We start from the raw sequence: 19,236 nt of genomic DNA on the forward strand, positions 1-19,236 counted from the left end.
GGGTGTAATGTTGCAGAGAAGCCTATATATAGAGCCATAGAGAGAAAAGAAAACAAACGTGTCGAAAGAAAAGCAGAAGATGTCCAAGATATATCAAATATCTAAATGAAATGGTGTCGTTTTAATTTAGCTTTTAAACAAGAATCCAAAGGAGACTTTGACCAAACTATGAGCTAAGTTTTTTCCCGAGAAGACTTCAATCATTGTGCAGTCCACTTCTTATCCAAGGAACTACGCACCAAGAACTGAACATCACAACTATAAAACTCGTTGTAGAGTCTGAGCATCTGCGCAATAAGTTCACGCACCCCAGGGACTTCGAGGTCTGTGCGACCCTTCTCTTCAGCATAAATCTCTACCTTCTCCAAACACCTAAAAGATTCCAAGAAATGCTTTATCATCTCTAACTCTCTAATTGTTCCTCGAAACCCTTTGATCTGTAACTTCTTCACTGGACAAGATGCGAGCGAACGGCCTTTGTCTTCCCTAGAAACGCAGTCACAAGCATCCCCACATTTATCTGTCACAAAATGTCTTAGACCCTGAAAGCAGAGAAGCATAGAGTAAGGGACTTCAAAGAATGGTCTCTGTCACTGTTAATGTTTGACAAATGAGCTGTGTTAATACCTCAAAGACCAATGTTTCTAAATGTGGGCAGTTCCTTAAGAGAGCCGGCATTCCCTGCCATCCTTCATTCGCGGCAGTCTTAACATGTAACAATTTGAGGTTGTTGAACACCGGAATCGATTTACAGCATAGATAAAGTACCTGAAACAAGGCAAAGCCAAACTCAACATTACAGCTGCAATATCTTTTAAAATATCTCCAGGATTGATTCGATATGTAAAAGCAGGAGCCTTAGAACAACAATGGAGTGTGCATTAGAACCTATGAAAGTACTTAGCATAAGAATTTTATGCTCGGAATAACATAAATTTGAATCTCATACTTCCACAATTTAGATGGGTTTCCTTGAGTCCAGTGAAAAAAAATACTATCAAAACAAAATAAAAACTGACCTCGAGAGTATCTAAAGATATGTAAAGTTTCTGAACATTTCTTATGCCACTCATGAGCTTCCACCCATTTCTAAGACGCAGAAGAACATCATCCTCATCGCTATTTGGCGCTCTTCTTCGCTTGATTTGATCTTCAGTTAATAAAAGGCTGATTCGAGCCTCAACCAAGTTTGTCAAGTTAACTTTTGGATAATCCTCCGCAACAATATCACAATAGGCAAAGTAAACCAGACTTGGAATATCAAAAGAGATGCTCTTTGGATTTGAAAAGTCTTCACAACCGGTGGTCCAGATACTTAGCTTCCTGAGGCTTGCACTTGACACGGTTTCATCCCACTCATTAAAAGACATGGATAATTCCTCAAGCACAGGGAAAGTATGAAGAAACATCTCAATCGTATCACAACGAATCCAAGCTGAGTCAAAAATGAGAGTTTTGAGCATTGGTAAGACAGTGCCTAGTCTAGCCCACGCTACCCACCAATTAACACCTAATGAACATCTTAGTTTCAGCTCTACTAGCGTCTCACTGAAGAACAGTTTTCGAGGCATAAAATATTCTTCGTCGAAATCGATGAAAAGATCCATGTCCAAAACACCACGCTGCAGCACATTACATATCCAACCATCAACTCGACGTGGATGAACACCAGTTTTACACTTGAGGGAAAACTTCTTAATGGGAGAATCACCCTGCAATGCCAATACATTATCCACAAAATCCATGAAGCTCTGCAGAATTTCTTCTCTTTCCCGCTTACCCTCTTCCGGGTACAGAAAGACAGAGTCATCAATGTCAAGATTAGGGACAAGTGCAAACTGACTGCGCCACCTCTTGGACACAACCGATGCCAAAGCAGCCTCTTTTGTGGTAAGGAAGGACAAAATATGACAGAGAATCTCTTCTGGTAGACTGCTGAAGAGATCCATCTTCTCTGCAGAATTACAAAGGTAGAATTCAAACATCAACAGTTACCAAATAAGAAAACCACCCAAAGCAAATAGATTTTGAGACTGTGAACGAAAAAGACGCCCAAATGAGAATACAGCTAGTAGAAGAAGAAGATATGTGTTAACTTCAGCAGCTACCTTGGTACGGAGACGAAACTCTTAGCCTTAGGAAAAAGGAAAAAAAAGTAAATTTTGATGCAGTAACACTTGAAATTAGGTCAATTCCTCGATAAAGGCGTCCAGTGACAGTGAGAGAAGAGAGGCGAAGAGCTGAAACATTGGTTTCTATGACCCTACAGACAAACAAAGGTCTCATGACAAATCTCTGAAAAGAAACATACTTTCAAAATGGAGAGAAAAATTCGACACCTACCTTGGGAGGAACAAACGCTAAATCAAAGTACCTAGGCTTGGGTTTCAATGAATATGTCTGTCTAGTGAGAATAGAGAGCCCGTGTGCTGAATCGCTGGTTGTGAATAGTCGTCATGACTCATGAAAATGCGTCGGAGAAGAAGCTGAAACTTCTCAATTTCCTGGTTAGGTTCCGCGATTGGTTTGGTTATGGTTTTAATTTTAACCGAAGATGCTCGGTTTACTAAGCAAAACGGAGCGTTTTGTGAGAAAAGAAGAACTCAAAAAAGGTGCATAATCTTCATACATTCACATCTTTAATAGTCTTATCATGATGATGATTGATGATACCCTGTTAAGACAAATGTTGATAACCTTTTGTATGGGATCATGAGCTTCAACATAACATTCAATTTTAGCATATATACTGAATTACTGATATAGGGTATGGAATCAAAGTATAAACTTTTGTGGCTTAAGTTGGGTTCTGTTGTAGTTGAAATTGAATATCTTGTTAACCTTCGTTACTTTGAGTAAAAACGTCTGAAAAACAAGTCAAAGCAAAATAACTGACGAAAACAATCCTATCAATAGAATCCATCTGACAGAAAACCAAATTAAAAAAAAAAAAAACAGAGTTATGCTCAAAGAAAGCTACGAGGAGGAATAAACTCGAACTCGATCTTGCACTTAGACGATCTAGGAATATTCAGCAGATTGGTTCTGAGTTGAATCTGTTCCTCGTCGTCTGTTTCATTAGAACAAACTTTGACAAGCTCAAGACATGACAATTTCTCCAGGAAATGTTTCATGTGTTCCAACTCTTTTTTAGTTCCGCTGTACTCGGTTATCTCTACGGTCTTCACAAGACATGACTCTAGAAAAGAATACTCTGACAAGCACTCACAAATAGATTCATCATCGTCAGACTCCGACTCATCCTCATAATAGTTCACCTCATCAGACTCATATTCATCGCCCAACTGATAATTATAGTGCAAGGGACCCTGTAACAAGATGGAGAATTAGAGATCGGAGACTTCATTAGGTGTGGTATAACTGAAATGTTTTGGATCCATACCTCAATGACGAGAGTCTCTAGGTTTGGAGACTTCTTCAGCAGATATGGCAGAGCTCTCCAACAGAATTTACGTTCAGTTGCAATAGACAAATGATGCAAGTTTTCAAACACTGGGATTGCTTCATGGGAGAAATAAAACGCCTGAACAAAACAAAATCAAAACAATCAAAAGCTCATTGGTTTCTAAATACCTAGTAGAGAAGAAAAGAATTAGAGCACACTTACATCCACAGTATCGGTACATGTTAAGTTCAAGGTCTCAACATTTCTTAACCCCTTGATCAGATTAGTTACGCTTGGAATAGTATCACCATGACGTGCATATTCTCTCGTCCAGGCGTGATGTAGTGGCAACTTAAGACCGACAGTAGCTTCGACAAGGGAGTCGAGATTAACCATCGGATAGGATTGCGGAGCAAAATCATAGTACTTCAAGTTGGTAAGACTCGGAGTATCAAAAGTAATGCCCTCCATATCATAATAAATATTACCAATATAAGCAAAGTAATATCTGTGGTTGATAGTAAGTCTCTCCAGGGTCGGACTAGACACTCTGCAAGACCATTCCCACTGCTCCCACTCCACATTAAGAATCCCTAACTCCACAAGCACAGGGCAAGAAGAAATAAGCTTTTGGAACGCACAACCAGATTGATCAGAGAATCGAACTGAATCAATAGTGAGAGTCTTAAGCGCTGGAAGAAGAGCATTCTCAGGGACAAGATCAATTTGCAAAATAGACCCTAGTTCAAGCTCAACAAGAGTCTTGCAAGTGAAGATTTCAACAGGTAGTGAATATCCTCCGTTGAGGGTAACCCATATATCAAGTTTAAGCTTCAAGACACCACGCTTCAGCACATTACAGAGAAAACGGTTGAGATCAGCATGACGATTTGGTCCATCACGCCCGCGACATTTTATAGAGACGTTCTTTATGCGGGAACTGGCCGGAAGAGCCAGCAATCCATTCAAGAAATCCTTCAAACTACCTTGATTCTCAAGTGTGTTATCAAACTCAAGGTTTGGTATGATGGTATAGAGATTTTGCCATCTCTTTGAGAGAACCGATGCGACAGTCGCCTCCTTTGCCGAAAGAAAGGATACAATGTGACATATGATTTCATTCGATAGATTGCTGATCCTATCCATCTCTTTGCTCAACTAATTGGAAGAGAGTTCTCGATCTACAAACATAGAAACGTCACTATACGATTCTGTGGAAACAAAAATAGTTTGAAAGTGGAGATATATACCGAAGATATGAGGAGAAAAAGCAGTACCAATTATGTGAAACTAAGAAACCACGATTAGAAATTTTCACAAATACCTTACTACGGGAGAGGCGAGAAGGCAGAAGAGAAGTCCCAAACTTTGACTTTGAGAGGACTACGTACAAACGCAGCCGGAACGACTTTATATTAGGGGTTTAGGGTAACTTGGGAAAAAACCAAAAACGAGAATTTAGGGTTTTGGAAAGTAAATCTCTGTTCGGTTTACTTTATTAGGGTAACTTGGGGGAAAAACAATAACAAAAATTTAGGGCTTTAGAAAGTAAAGGTGCTCTGTTTACTTTATAACTGGTTTCATTTGACCAGTTTTAAGAACCAAAAATAAAATAAGCCACACCGAACCAAATCAAATCATCCCATAGACTTAAATTCCACAATCGAAGGCAGTTGATGATGAACTCGGTACCAAGGTAGAGCATGAATGTTTTGTTTGAGGAACAGAGCAAAATCGTTTGACCAATGGTACAGTCTAGTGTGAATGTTGGTCTATTTCTTCTGATTCTTTAACGTTACCAATTTAATTCGGTAAACCAGGACAACTTGAGTTTACGACAGTATAAGGCAAAACCCCCACCAACCTTTAGAAGCAGATAGGGAGAGAGATAAAAGAGAGCTTTGAGAAGAAAGCAAGCTAGTTTGAAGAGTTCAAATATCTGCAACATTTCAATGACTTCGAGGTAGAGGACCATTGTCTTCAACATATATACTCTATATCATTTCCATCTACCTGTGTTCCTCAGGAACACTTGAATCTCTAACGTCTTCACTGGACAAGATATGAGTGAAACAACTATGTCCAGTAACATATGTATAAACTATTAACCATGTGGGCAATGGTTTTTTTAATACACAAGTGACACAAGGTTTGTAATAGAGAGAAGGAGACTACGAGCCTAGCAGCTTCTTCCACCTGGCGTAACCAAGGGTGACCATGAAAAGCACAATGCAAAGTGCAGTAACACTCCACACAAAGTAACCAAAGATGCCGTGTGTGTTATACAATGGACATGGTATGTTCATTCCGAACAAGCTGGCCAACAAAGTCTCTGCGGCTATTGCAAACGATGCTATGGTCAGCGTCAGCTGCAGCTGGATCAGTTCGTTTCGTTGATTGTCCAGTTGTATGTTCACGTAGTCTTCTGTGTCGTCAATGTACTCCCTCACTGTAAGAATCTTGTTCCGCATCCCCTCCAGTTGCATGAAGTATGCCTCCAGCAACATCTCCAGATCTTCCACGTCATCTTCCTCTGTACTGCTCGTCACCATACTCGCGCTTCTGTTTGATGTGAGCCGGTGAAGATTTGATGTATTATGTGCTGGGGCGACAATGCTGTTTGATGCTGTCCCCGCAAGTATTGCCTCGGTTTGCTGGTTCTGGATCCATTTCCTTGTTAAGTATAAGTCTGCCATGTCTTCGTTGTCATCTAACAAATGTTCGAGTTCATCTCTCACCTGAATAACGTACAACGGATTTATATTTCCATTCATCACACAACATCATAGTATCATGGGAAAACGTAATTTAGTCAGCATCTACCTTCTGCACACGGGCTAACAAGCGGGTGAGATTACTTTTCAAACTTCGTACATATTCAAGATTCTCAGTGCTGACATTCTTGGTTAGTTCATCAAGGACAGGCCAAGCTTCTGTCTCAAGAGCAGCCACACTTTTATCAACAAATGAGCAGACGACCTCAAGTGCAATCTCCAGGACCTGAAATTCAAAAGGAAGTTCACTCTGCAAACCCTCTGCAGCTTCTGGATCAAGAGGAGATTGTAAATTTGCAGAAGCTTGCAGTGCAGTTTCAGTCCCATTCCTCTGAGGAAACTGTTGCTTTAGTCGTTCAACGAAAGGAAGAACTTCAGGACGGAGAGGATCCAAAAGCAGCACTTCTTCTGCAGTAACTATTGCCTTTATGACCTCTAAATTCACAACAATAGCCTTCTCTCTGGCTGCAGAGCAAAATATTGATTGATTATTAACTTTTCCTCAAGTACTCAGCAAAAAACAAGCTCAGAACTTCAGAAACACAATGTCCAAGCTAATTTGCAGCAATTATGATCTGATGACCTAATCCAAGAATTAGCAGATCGAAATTTTTACCGAGAATGTTAGAAGAGTGAGAGAAGACAGGGCCAAGAATCCTCAAATCCCTAGCGGGAACAGAAGCGCGTTTGATGATTGTACTCTTATCACACTCCACCACTTCCATCGCACCAGTCCGATCAAACCTCATCCACCACCGAGCTCCACCGGTTTTCTTCTTCGCCTTCCCCGCCCCTCCCACAATCGGTCCGCCAGCATTAATCGGTAGGGGAGGCGGTGGAGATGAAGGCGCCGATGTCTGTGCGGAGTCATCCTTCACGGCAGAACCTTTTTTCCGGTGACGGATGCTCGTAAGACGGCGAAAGGATAAGGGGCCCTTCCCCATCGATTCCAGCCACGAAAACGATAATTGTTCCAAGCAATTTCTTCTTCGCAGGTCAGAGATCTAGTGGTGGCTGAAGGAGAAAGCGCCGACCTCTGCCGCTTCTTCTTCGCTTTCTCCAATTCCGCTGAATCCTTCCTCTGCCATAAACGTCAGTGAGCAATAGGGTTCGATTTTGTAATTGAACTTTTTTACGGCGAAATTGCTAAAGTGATGTATTCTTTTTTTTTTTTGAGCTTTTTTTTTTTCTTTTCTCATAAGTATTTCACTTTATTAACCCACCAAAGGGGAAACAAGGCCTTAAAGCCTACAACGATTTGTGCAGAAATAAAAGTGAGGCCCAACATAGCCTACTAGATTAACATCTACGGCATAAAGATGTTTGACATTGGACTCTATCCAATACAGGTGTCGACATGAGATTACAACTGCAACACATGATGAAGAGTCATCGGAAGTGTACCGACATCAACCTTCGCCGCCGAAGAATACCAAATCCGGTGAGGAAAACATCGCCAAAACATGGCACGAAGTATCCTTGTTACCACCGAAATAAATCTGAACGGTGCTCCAATTAAAAGACACGGCATAAGGGAATCGTAATAAGCATCGGAATATTCTTCAATCTTTCAACCCCAAGACATAATCTCTTAAAAGATTTTCTGCAAATCGAAGTTTCTAAAAACACAGGACAGAAATTAATTTTAAGCAACCAGCACCTAAAACTAATTACCATCTCAAATCTATTGAAATTTATTGAAAACTAAAAAAAACAAAGCAATCAGTATAAAACTGATCGACTACGAGCAAGGATACAAGCGGCCAAAACCTCTCATGGGAGCTGGATTTGCCGAACAGGAACCGGTCATCTCCACTAAAGGAGCTGGAAGATACCGGGCAAAAGAAAAAAAGAAAAGAATATCGATGTATTGAAACGGTGTCGTTTGGTTTCTAAATATGTTTGGTTCGGACCCACCGATCACAGAGATTATGGACATATGATTTACACATTCTTATTTCTTAAGACAAATGTCCGTCCATCACACATTATACATTCAACTAACAGTGGACATTTGAGCTTGAGCTTCAACACAACCCTTAATTTAAATCACATTTACGGCGAGATTGCGCAAGTCAGATACCGATGCATTGAAACTGCGTCGTTTAGGTTCTGAATCAGTTTGGTTTTGATCTCCTGGCCTGAATCGGTTTAAGTTCAACCCATCGATCAGATGATGTACATATGATTACACTATTAAGACAAACGTTTCATCACATTGTACATGTTGTTCAACGAACAGCGAACGTTTGGGCTTGAGCTTAAACACAAAGTTCAATTTTGAAGCACATTAAAATTACTCATAGCGGTATGGAAATCAAACTTTAATGTGATGTTTCTGAAAAAGTTGTCTTTTGCAAATTAAACTTATAAAGTGTACCTACATTAAGCTTAAACCATGGTAAATGACCCGAAACATTTGCATAAAAAGAAGATAATGTTAGGAAACAAAATGTCTAGTAAATCAGTTAAACATAAGAGAAGAAGAAACTAAGGTTTTGGGATTAGTTTGGTTTGGTTTGAAACGGTTTTCACGCCAGCTAATAAACAAGAACGGAAGTCAAATTTCAAAGGGACTTTGGCAAAACTATGAGCAAGTTTTGTCCTTCAGAGAATTCTTCCTTTTGCGGTCCACTTCTTACACAAGTAATCACTCACAAGGAGCTGGACATTGCAACTCGATAACTTGTTGAATTCTTCCATCATCTGCTTGATAACTTTAGACACTTCAGGGAATCTAAGCTCTGTAGGATCATTCTCTTCAACATAAATCTCCATCTCCTTCAAACACGGAAAATGGTCCAAGAAATGCTTTATCATTGTCATCTCTTTCATTGTTCCTCTAAACCCTTGAATCTCTAACTTCTTTACTGGACAAGATGTGAGCGAATGACCTTTTTCCTCCCGAGAAATGCAATCACAAGCATCCCCACATTTATCTGTGACATGGTGAAAGAGACCCTGAAAGCATAAACAAAAACAGTAAGAGATTCAAATTATAAACTCAATCTTTGTACATGTTTGGAATATGAGTTGTTTTTATACATCAATGACTAGAGTTTCTAAATGTGGACAATTCTTGAGTAGAACTGGCATTGCTTGCCATCCTCTATTCATGTTACTCTTAATAGCTAACGATTTGAGGATTTTGAACACTGCATCGATTCACAGCATAGAGCAAGCACCTGAAAATATGACAAAACACAATTAGATATTTTGCAATTACATGCTTCAAAACTAGACCTTCACATGAATGCTATGCTCCAGGAATTCGTATAGAAATCTTGTTTTCCTGTTATCATTTCCTCGAAAACAGTTGAAGATAGGTATTCCAAGAGAGAGAAAAAAATAGAAAACTGACCTCGAGAGTATTCGGAAACAAGTCCAGATACTGAACATTTTGTATGCCATGAAAGAGTTTCCACACATTACTATAACCGAGAGCAATGTCTTGGTCGAACCAATGACCATCATCATCTGGTTCTCTAGCTCGCTGGAGTTGCTCTTCAGTTAATAAGAAGTTAATTTGAGCATCACATAAGTTTTTCATATTAACTACTGGATAATCCGTTGCAACAAAAGTAGTGTACTTAAAGTAAACGAGACTCGGTGTATCAAATGATAAAATGCCTAAACAATCGCTGTCCTTTATTGTTAGGGTCTTGAGGCTTGCACTTGATACGTTCACATCTTTCCAGATTACGTCAACCAGGACTAATTCCTCAAGTGCAGGCAAAGCATCTAGAAGAATCTCAAACTTATTAACCCGAGCTGAATCAATAACGAGAGTTTTAAGCATAGGTAAGAAAATGCTCCCAGCCAACCAATCAATCTCAATTCCACAGCCTATTTTCAGCTTAACTAGTGTACTGCTCTCGAAATATTTTGGAGACAGCCGATATTTATCATCTCCATCCATATCCAAAATGATTAATAGATCAAGGTCGGAAACACCACGCGCCAGCACATTACTTATCCAACCATCTACACGAACTGAATCAACCTCACTTAAACACTTGAGGGAGCATTTCTTAATGGGAGAATCACCCTGCAAAGCCAAAATTCTATCCACAAAATCCATGAAGCTCTGTATAATTTCGGGCCTATCCCGCTTACCCTCTTCAGGATGGAGAAAGACAGAGTCATCAATGTAGAGATAAGGGACAAATGCAAGGAGATTGCGCCACCTCTTGGAGAGAATCGAAGTCAAAGCAGCCTCCTTTGTGGTAAGGAAGGACAATATATGACAAAGAAGCTCGTTTGGTAGGCTGCTAACACGATCCATCTTCTCTGCACGAAAGAAGAGGTAATAAATTCAAATAAAAATCAGCAAGTGGCGTATGCATCTCGATATAAGCTAAACTGGTATTACAATTGATTCAAAAACACCAATTATTGATTAGAAATCAGTAGAAGCAGAGGAGATGGGTAACTTGAGCATTTACCTAGTTACATACGCCAATCTCAACACCCAAATTTAGTGAATGTGTCTAGTCAGAAGAGATTGCTGAACATATATATATGGAAAAAAGACATGAAAATGCATTGGAGAAGCTCAAATATCCAATTGGAGAGGAAGGCAGCAGTAGAAAAAGCGCCCAGCAAGTAACCAACTTGCAAAATCTCGCTGAGGCGACGGAAGATGGTGGCGGAGGAGTAAATTGAGGGTTTAGAATGGAAGGCGGTGAAGGCGGAGACTCGGATTCTTGTGTGAAAGTTAAAGAATGTTGTTTCTATTTTATCGGCCGGTTTTTTACAGTTCTCCGGTTTAATTCGGTAAACCAACCACAACCAGGACTGATTTGCCTATGGCCTATGGGCTATGAAAGTATAGCGAACAATTCAGGCCCAAGTATAAGCCCAGTGGTAAACTGATAATTACCATTTTGGGTTTGAAGGAGTGTTGTTACTATGAGCTAAGTTTTGTTTTTCCTTGAAGACTGATCATTGTGTACGCTCGCGTCTGTTTTTATTGATTGAATTTGTTAGCTTTACTCATTCAGGTAAAACATTAATAAGAGAACAACTCAAAGCAAATTTCTAACGAAGAATAAATTCAAAACAATATTTATTGAGAGTAACCTACAAGCAACACTGCACAGTGCACACAAAACAGATTTATTAACAAACAGAGCAAGGAGGAACAAACTGGAACTGGATCTTGCACTTGAGTGATCTGGGAAGCTTTAGGAGATTGTTTCTGAGACAATGATTTTCTATGGGCTCTGTTGCATAAGCACGAACTTTGACAAGCTCAAGACATGACAATTTCTCCAGGAAATGTTCCATTTGCTCCAAGTCTCCTTTAGTTCCCCGGTGATCTCTAGCACTTTCACAGGACACGACAATAGGAAATCATATCCGGAGAAGCACTCACAAACACGTTCATATTTATATCCTCATCATCATCTTCCCACATATCCGGACAAGCACTCACAAACAGTGTCATGGATCTTAAACTGCGCTTAAAGGGTAACAATGGATATACTCTATAGTGGTATGGAATCAAACTTTAATGTGATGTTTCTGAAATAGTTATCTTTTGCAAATTCAACTTATTATATCAAGCTTTAACCATAGTAAATGACAGGAAACATTGCATAAAAAGAAGAGACTGGAAGGAAACAAAACGTGAGTAGTTCAGTACTTCAGTTAAACATAAGAGAAGAGGAAACTAAGGTTTTGGGATTAGTTTGGTTTGGTTTGAAAACCAACTAAAGAAAGAACTGAAGTCAAATTCCAAGGGGACTTTGGCAAAACTTTGAGCAGGTTATGTTTTTTCAGAGGATTCTTCCTTTTGCAGTCCACTTCTCAGACAAGTAATCAGTCACAAGGAGCTGAACATTGCAACTTGAAAACTTGTTGTATTCTTCCATTATCTGATTGATAACTTTAGACACTTCAGGGAATCTGAGCTCTGTAGGATCATTCTCTTCAACATAGATGTTCATGTCCTTAAGACACGGAAAATAGACCAAGAAATGCTTTATCATTGTCATCTCTTTTATTGTTCCTCTAAATCCTCGAATCTCTAACTTCTTCACTGGACAAGATGTAAGCGAACGACCTTTGTCTTCTCGAAAAATGCAGTCACAAGCATCCCCACATTTATCCGTCACATAGTGTAAGAGACCCTGAACGCATAAAGGAGACAATAAGATTATTGAGTAAGAACAACATCTTTTAACACATGTTTGTCCAAGTAGTTTCATGGTTTATAACTGAACCTCAACGAGAAGAAATTCTATATATGGACATTTCCTTAGAATAACTGGCATCGCTTGCCATCCTCGATCCTCCTCACTCGTAATACCTAATGTTTTGAGGTTGTTAAACAGCGGCACCGATTCACAGCACAGAGAAAGCACCTGAAAGCAAGAAAAAAAACCAACTAGACATTTTGCAATTAATGTTTCACAACTAGACAAAAGAGAACAAAAATAGAAAACTGACCTCGAGAGTATCAGCAGTTAAGTAAAGTTTCTGAACACTTTGTATGCCATTCATGAGCTTCACCACATTGCCGAATCGGAGAATAACATCACCCTCATCATCTTCTAACGAATCATCGTTTGGCGCTCTTACTCGCTTGATCTGATTTTCAGTTACTATAAAGTTGATTCGAGCCTCAAATAATGCCTTCATATTAACTAATGGATAGTCCTCCGCAACTAAATCAGAATAGTTAAAGGAAAGCAGACTTGGAGTATCAAAAGAAATGCTCTTTGGATTTCGAAAGCCTTCACAACCGGTGCCATGAATACTTAGCTTCTTGAGGCTTGCACTTGACACGGTTTCATCCGACTCTGTCCACTCCATATCAGCCATTCGTAATTTCTCAAGGACAGGGAAAGAAGGTAGAAACCTCTCCATCTCACCACAATAAATAAATTCTGAGTCAATGTCAAGAGTCTTAAGCATTGGTAAGACAGAGCCTCTATCTCTACCGCCTACATCTCTACGCCACCAATCAACATAACGTTCACTTCTTATTTTCAACTCAACTAGTGTCCTACTGACGAACATCTCATTAGGAAGATTATAACCGTCTTCGATATCCTCAAAAGAAAAGTCAATGAAAAGAGCAAGATCCGAAACACCACGCTGCAACACAGTAGATATCCAACGATTCACATGATCTGGATGAACACAAGTTATAGACTTGAGGGAGAATTTCTTAATGGGAGAATCGCGCTGCAAAGCCAAAACTCTGTCCACGAAATCCACAAAGCTCTGACGAATTTCGTCCCTTTCCCCTTTACCTTCTTCCGGATGAAGAAATTCAGAGTCATCAATGTCAAGATTAGGGACAAGTTTCCACAGATTGAGCCAGCTCTTTGAGAGAACCGAACTCAAAGCAGCTTGTTTGGTGGGAAGGAAGGACAGTATATGACAAAGAACCCCGTCTGGTAGAGTGCTGACCCGATCCATCTTCTGTACACGACATTAAAGTACAGTATTACAAATTCATTCCACTGTGCAGGAAATTTGTAGGCACCGTTTGAACTAAGAAACCCCCAAAAGAGAATAAAATCAGTAGAAGCAGAATAAATGAGTAAATTTCAGTATTTACCTCGTTACAAACGACGCTTAATCCCAAAATCTTCCGAGAGTTGAAAGTGCTTTAATCGCTGGTTTCTATGGCCATACAAGCCAAGATATGAAGGAAAGTCCAAGACTTTCAATTTCAGGTTTGACAAGACATGCAAGCAAACATCTCGGAGAAGCCGAAACACCCAATTTCAAGAGCAAACGAAAGTGAGGGTTTAACATTGAAGGCTGTCTCCAAATGATGTCGAATCTAGTGTGAGTGATTGGTTCTATTTTATCCGGTTTAGATACCACTGGTTTAATTCGGTAAACAAATCAGGAATGCCCGACTCTGGGCTACGAAAGTATGGTGAAACAAGATAGGCCCAAAACATTGCCACTGGGCCCAAAACTACGAAAGTATGACGAATCGCCGCCTTTTCTTTGGGTGTGTTTCATCAGCACACACTTTAACAAGCTCGAGACATGACAATCTCTCTAAGAAATGTTCCATTTGCTCCAATTCTCCTTTAGTTCCGCTGCACTTGGTTATCTCTAGTACTTTCACTGACCATGAATATAGGAAAGAATATTCCGACAAGCAATCACAAACAGCTTCATACTGCCACGTATCATAATCATAGTCCACGCCATTATTACAGTGCACGGGACCCTGAAATAAGGAGGAAGATTAGTGATTGAATATTTTTTTACAATAAACTTTTTTGGTTGTTTAGGGTCCATACCTCAATTACAAAAGTCTTTAAATTTGGAGCCTTCTTTATCACATATGGTAGAGCTCGCCAGCATAATACATCCTCAGTTACAATCGATAAAATGATAGGAACCAAAAAGGATAATTTTAGGCTTTTAGAATTATCCACGCCTGATAATTAACATACTGAGTTTCATTATACATTATCCTAAGAATCCATCAAAGCAAATTACAAATGAAAGTCGAATCAAAACAGGCTCCAGAAAGTTAACAAGTTCAAAGTTCAAACTAGGACAACAAAGAGAATCCGACAAAAGATTAACAGAGGATATAAGTGAGTAAGAGTGTTCACTATCCAAAAAGATACAACAGATAGATGCAACTAGGAGGAGCAAAGCTTTTAAGAAAACGTGACCTTGATCTTGCACTTAGAGGAAGCTCTGGGAAGCATTAATAACTTTTTCTTGTCGCCACCATGTCTTTTCGGACAATGAAGTTTCACCAATCTGAGACAGGACAGTTTCTCTAGAAAATGCTTCAGTTGCTCCACTTCTCCAGTAGTTCCACTGTAGTTGGTTATCTGTAGGACCTCTAGAGGACATGACAATAAGAAAGAATATCCCGACAAACAGTCGCAAACAGATTTAGGTCGGTCTTCATCGTAGTGCAATGGGCCCTGAAGCAAGAGAGACTATTAGAAAACTGAAAATCAAGGAGTATCTATCTACAAGGTTTTATTCTGCATTTGTCCAATAAACTTTTGGGGTGGTTTTGATCATACATCGATGACAAGAGCCTCTAGTTTTGGACACTTCTTTAGCAAAAATGGTAGAAATTCCCAGCAGAACCCATTATCATCACATGTGATAGTTAAATGATATAGGTTTTCAAACACCGGGATTGCTTCATGGAAGTAAGAAAATGCCTGAAACAATATAAATCAACTAGTCATTCTCGTATATGTAACCAGACAAATGAAACATCTTATGGAACCTAAGATGCACACCTGAATGTTAAAAAGATTTGGATTCTTCATCTTTTTGTTTTAATCAAACTCAAATTGTAATAAAATGTCACAAAGAAAGAATAAACAATATCACACTAACCTGAAAAGTATTAGGAGATAGTAAATTCATGATTTCAACATTTCTTAACCCCTTGATCAGATTTGTTGGATCGCTAGAGATAGTATCATAGTCACTTACAAATCCTTCATAGATGTGATCTACCGTGAACATAAGATCGAGCTTAGCTTCGACAAGGGAGTCAAGATTAACAATTGGATAGTCATCCGGAACAACATCAGACAACATTAAATAGGTAAGACTTGGAGTATCCAAATTTATTCTCGTAAACTCACACTGATAGAAATCTCCATGATTAATAGTAAGTCTTTGAAGACTTGGACTGGATAGGTTGCCAGACCATTTCCAACGTTCCCATTCCATATTTTCAATGACTAGTTCCTTGAGCACAAGGCAAGCAGAAAGAAGCTTTTCAAACACACAACCGCGGAGATCTTTGAACCGAATATAGGTAAGAACGAGGGTTTCAAGTGCTGGTAGGAAAGCATTCTCAGGGACAACATCAATAACAAAACCACCATAATTACCTCCAAGTTCCAGTTTAACGAGTGTTTTGCAAGTGAAAACCTCAAGAGGTAGTGAATATGGTCTCCCAGCACATATGTCTAGTTCAAGATCCAAGATACCACGGTTTAGCAAAGCACATATACAACAGTTGAGATCATCATAATGAGTCGGGTCAACACCTCTTCGAAACTTTAGAGAGGAACTCCTTATACGAGAACTGGCCGGCAGAGCCAATACTCCATCCGCAAACTCCATCAAATTCCCTTGATTCTTGACTGAGGTATCAAACTCAAGATTTGGTACAATGGTAAAGAGATTCTGCCACCTCTTTGACAGAACCAATGCGAAAGCAGCGTCCTTTGCAGAAAGGAAAGATACAATGTGGCAAATAATCTCATTTGGTAGATTGCTAATCCTATCCATCCTCTTACCAAACCCTAGAAAACCCCTTTTGCTACTCAATTAATTCCAGTGGAGATCTCAAACCACAAATTCAACCCACTGCAAAATTATACAAACAAGAAAAGGAGTTTCAAAGTGGAGATAAACACACTTAACTAAATCAGAAACAGAACTATACAACGACAGATATATGATAAGAAGCAAAATTACAATTGAAAGAGATGAGAAATCTTTCGACACCGACCTTGCTACAGATGCGAAGACAGAAGAAGAAACCTTAAACTTTGAACTCGAGAGGGCTGACAACTTATACAGAGAAGAAAGCGAAGTGTCTAGTAAGAAATTGCACGCCTTTTTACGCATTTGCTTCATATCTGTGTTTCCACGTGGCACACAAAGTCGAACTAAAATTTTGGTTTTATGGATTTGGTTATAATTTATTTCGCTAGTACCGGTTGTCGAACCAAGTTACCCAAACCGGTATAAACCGAAAACCAGAAATTATGGATTCGATTATATTATACTCAAGCAGAGGAAGCAGAAGGAATCATGCCGGCTTTTCTTGCATAAGCGAAGATTCCACCGGCGTCGATCACCGGACCGGCATCACCTAGCGGTTTAAGTTTGTATTCTTTCCTCGTCGTATGATTGATCAGCAAACTACTACCGTCTTCCTTGTGTTCGATGGTCACCACATCCCCTGTTTTGCACTCGTCGCAGATCCTAACCTCCGATTCGAGCGGGAAGATCTCACCTGTAGCTACACAGTTCCTGAAGAAGATCCTAGCGTACGATTCCGCCACCACGGCTTTAGCTCCCGCCGCGCCGAGGCAAACCGGAGCGTGTTCGCGGGAAGATCCGCAACCGAAATTATCGCCGCCGATGATGACGGAGTACTTTGATTTAATCTCTCCTGGAACAACGAAACGTTCATTGTAGAATTTTGGTAAGCCGTTAAGCGCGAACGAGCCAAGCTTTTCGCGATCTTCTGGAATCGAAGGGATGAGAGTGCCGTACTCGGCGGGGATGATTTGATCGGTGTCGATGTTGTCTTTCAAGACAAAGCAGAGGCCGTGGAAAGTTTCTCTGGATTTTGACTCGCCTGAATCGGAGGATGATACGGCGGCGCGTGTGATGATTGTAGCAGAGGAGGAGGAAGTAAGTGGTTTGAAATTGAAAGTTGTGGAGGTGGACTTGAGTCGAAAGAAAGGAGATGGCGAGTTTTTGTTTGTGGAAGCTAAGGATTTGAAGAGTGTAGGGTTTAGAAATTGCTGAGAAATCGCCATGGTTGTGCTACTTCGTAAGTGAAGCAGAAAATGAAACAGAGTAATTTATAGAGGGAATGTGATTATACAATTTTTAATTACGACTATAAACTAGTATTCACGAAAATGCCATTTTAAGTCCTAAACGTGCGTATTGAGACACCAAGGTAGGTCGTTGTGTAATAAAACGTGGACTCTTTCATTGTTATCTGTTTATTACTCCAAGATATGTACAAGATAGCAACTAGAAGATGTCATTATCAAAATATGAATTTAATTTTTTCAGAAAATATGAATGTGAGATTCATGGATTTTATATGAAACGATTGAAAAGCAAGCACTTAGAAGAAAAGAAAAAAAAAACAGAAATTGGAATTGCTAAAATTAACAAAAATACAAAACTTCACGACTTGACTAGTGACTACTACTATATTTGCGACAAATCCACAAATTGGAATTTTGTGATGGTTTTGCTAAATCTGGTTTTAGGATGAAACAAAAATATTTTATGATTTCATACGCATATTAGCCTAACTTAAAGTTTCGTTATGTTTAGCTCATAAATATATTAATCTGGGAGTAAGAATCTATACTAGTATAATCGCAGCACTTTTTGTGATGGGTGGGTAAAAAAGCTTTCGGGTATATCGGATATCCGACTCATTTTAAAAATTCCTTCACAAAAAATTTGTTGGGTCAGGTTATATTTAACCCAACTCATACACCGGATATTCCATATTTAATAATTTAGATTTTTAGAATATTTGATTAAGATTTATAATTATGATTCTCCTATCATCTTTGTTTGATTTGTTTTTAACTGTTTTGAATCATCATATAATACATAAAGTAAAAAAAAAAATCATTTTTTTTTCTGCATATACTGTGATTCGAAATTTTAAAAACGGACATATATTATCCAATTGACGAAAATGTGTGTTCAACGTTCTACATCGATTAAAATATTTAGACAATGATTCAGAATCATATCATAAATAAGAACATTAATAAAATAAATGAGTTTTTTGGCGGGATGGGTTTGGCGGGACGGGTTTTTGAATCGACAATAATAATAAGATTAAAATATCATTAATCCGCCGCTTCAATACGGATTTAATCCTTTTTTTTTAATACAAATCACAGAACGGGTTAAAAAATTACGGAACGGGTTATATTTCGGAAATGATTTATATGGCGGACGAATTTGAATCAATATTTATATACCGCTTTAATATAGGTTAAATCCTCAGTTTATTAATAATTATCTCGTGGACTCGTGGTATACCGTTACTTAATAACAATTGTAAACTATAATATAAATAAATATGTTATAAGGAGATACAATTTACAAAATATTTTTATATTAACTTTAAAATTAAATCATCCCGCGATGTACCGCGGGTTAAAATCTAGTTATAGTATTACAGTATGTCAAATTTTCAATTAAAAACTTTAACATATAATTAATCAACATACGGTGGTATACTATCACATATCTTAATTGCTGGATTAATATCAAAGGGAAAGCCCACGAAGGCTTAAAATAAAGGAA

The 19,236-nt window shown here is 39.0% G+C and overlaps 7 protein-coding genes across 12 annotated transcripts; all 7 read right to left on the minus strand.

Moving 5' to 3' along the window:
- Nucleotides 1-5: 5 nt before the first annotated feature.
- On the minus strand, nt 6-2,614 carry LOC110228200 (putative F-box protein At3g58950). 4 transcript variants are annotated; one of them, XM_021024850.1, is made up of 5 exons: nt 2,375-2,613; nt 2,109-2,263; nt 1,020-1,954; nt 628-768; nt 6-542 (listed from the first exon to the last, which is right to left on the minus strand). In XM_021024850.1, the coding sequence occupies exons 3-5, from the start codon at nt 1,947-1,949 to the stop codon at nt 201-203; spliced, it is 1,413 nt and encodes a 470-aa protein (XP_020880509.1). In that variant the 5' UTR covers nt 1,950-1,954; nt 2,109-2,263; nt 2,375-2,613; the 3' UTR covers nt 6-200. The 4 variants fall into 4 exon arrangements, with proteins under 4 accessions (XP_020880509.1, XP_020880508.1, XP_020880510.1 ...); XM_021024849.1 differs by having other exon boundaries at nt 2,344-2,613; XM_021024851.1 differs by lacking the exon at nt 2,109-2,263 and having other exon boundaries at nt 2,344-2,614.
- A 197-nt stretch (nt 2,615-2,811) lies between these two features.
- LOC9314316 (putative F-box protein At3g58960) lies at nt 2,812-4,812 on the minus strand. Of its 2 annotated transcripts, XM_021024870.1 has the most exons (4): nt 4,731-4,812; nt 3,629-4,587; nt 3,404-3,544; nt 2,812-3,329 (listed from the first exon to the last, which is right to left on the minus strand). In XM_021024870.1, exons 2-4 carry the CDS (start codon nt 4,550-4,552, stop codon nt 2,967-2,969), a joined length of 1,428 nt encoding a protein of 475 aa, XP_020880529.1. In that variant the 5' UTR covers nt 4,553-4,587; nt 4,731-4,812; the 3' UTR covers nt 2,812-2,966. The 2 variants fall into 2 exon arrangements, with proteins under 2 accessions (XP_020880529.1, XP_020880530.1); XM_021024871.1 differs by lacking the exon at nt 4,731-4,812 and having other exon boundaries at nt 3,629-4,705.
- A 522-nt stretch (nt 4,813-5,334) lies between these two features.
- LOC9314317 (magnesium transporter MRS2-4) lies at nt 5,335-7,327 on the minus strand. The gene is made up of 3 exons (XM_002878203.2): nt 6,797-7,327; nt 6,230-6,645; nt 5,335-6,144 (listed from the first exon to the last, which is right to left on the minus strand). Exons 1-3 carry the CDS (start codon nt 7,122-7,124, stop codon nt 5,578-5,580), a joined length of 1,311 nt encoding a protein of 436 aa, XP_002878249.1. The 5' UTR covers nt 7,125-7,327; the 3' UTR covers nt 5,335-5,577.
- Nucleotides 7,328-8,519: 1,192 nt separating this feature from the next.
- LOC110228211 (putative F-box protein At3g58820) lies at nt 8,520-11,002 on the minus strand. The gene is given in 5 exon segments (XM_021024880.1): nt 8,520-9,141; nt 9,226-9,338; nt 9,341-9,365; nt 9,542-10,470; nt 10,626-11,002. Coding segments are annotated over 4 exon segments (1,416 nt in total). The 5' UTR covers nt 10,466-10,470; nt 10,626-11,002; the 3' UTR covers nt 8,520-8,787.
- A 758-nt stretch (nt 11,003-11,760) lies between these two features.
- LOC110228203 (F-box/LRR-repeat protein At3g58930-like) lies at nt 11,761-14,545 on the minus strand. Of its 2 annotated transcripts, none has more exons than XM_021024863.1 (5): nt 14,457-14,545; nt 13,754-14,383; nt 12,634-13,611; nt 12,408-12,548; nt 11,761-12,314 (listed from the first exon to the last, which is right to left on the minus strand). In XM_021024863.1, exons 3-5 carry the CDS (start codon nt 13,609-13,611, stop codon nt 11,961-11,963), a joined length of 1,473 nt encoding a protein of 490 aa, XP_020880522.1. In that variant the 5' UTR covers nt 13,754-14,383; nt 14,457-14,545; the 3' UTR covers nt 11,761-11,960. The 2 variants fall into 2 exon arrangements, with proteins under 2 accessions (XP_020880522.1, XP_020880521.1); XM_021024862.1 differs by having other exon boundaries at nt 12,634-13,614.
- Nucleotides 14,546-14,638: 93 nt separating this feature from the next.
- On the minus strand, nt 14,639-16,754 carry LOC110228217 (F-box/LRR-repeat protein At3g58980-like). Its single transcript, XM_021024891.1, has 4 exons — nt 16,664-16,754; nt 15,532-16,518; nt 15,207-15,350; nt 14,639-15,101 (listed from the first exon to the last, which is right to left on the minus strand). Exons 2-4 carry the CDS (start codon nt 16,438-16,440, stop codon nt 14,826-14,828), a joined length of 1,329 nt encoding a protein of 442 aa, XP_020880550.1. The 5' UTR covers nt 16,441-16,518; nt 16,664-16,754; the 3' UTR covers nt 14,639-14,825.
- LOC9314318 (3-isopropylmalate dehydratase small subunit 2) lies at nt 16,400-17,732 on the minus strand. The gene is made up of 2 exons (XM_002878204.2): nt 16,664-17,732; nt 16,400-16,518 (listed from the first exon to the last, which is right to left on the minus strand). The coding sequence occupies exon 1, from the start codon at nt 17,703-17,705 to the stop codon at nt 16,944-16,946; it is 762 nt and encodes a 253-aa protein (XP_002878250.1). The 5' UTR covers nt 17,706-17,732; the 3' UTR covers nt 16,400-16,518; nt 16,664-16,943.
- Between the last annotated feature and the right edge of the window lie 1,504 nt (nt 17,733-19,236).

This window comes from Arabidopsis lyrata (assembly GCF_000004255.2).
Source record: "Arabidopsis lyrata subsp. lyrata unplaced genomic scaffold ARALYscaffold_5, whole genome shotgun sequence".
Lineage (NCBI taxonomy): Eukaryota > Viridiplantae > Streptophyta > Magnoliopsida > Brassicales > Brassicaceae > Arabidopsis > Arabidopsis lyrata.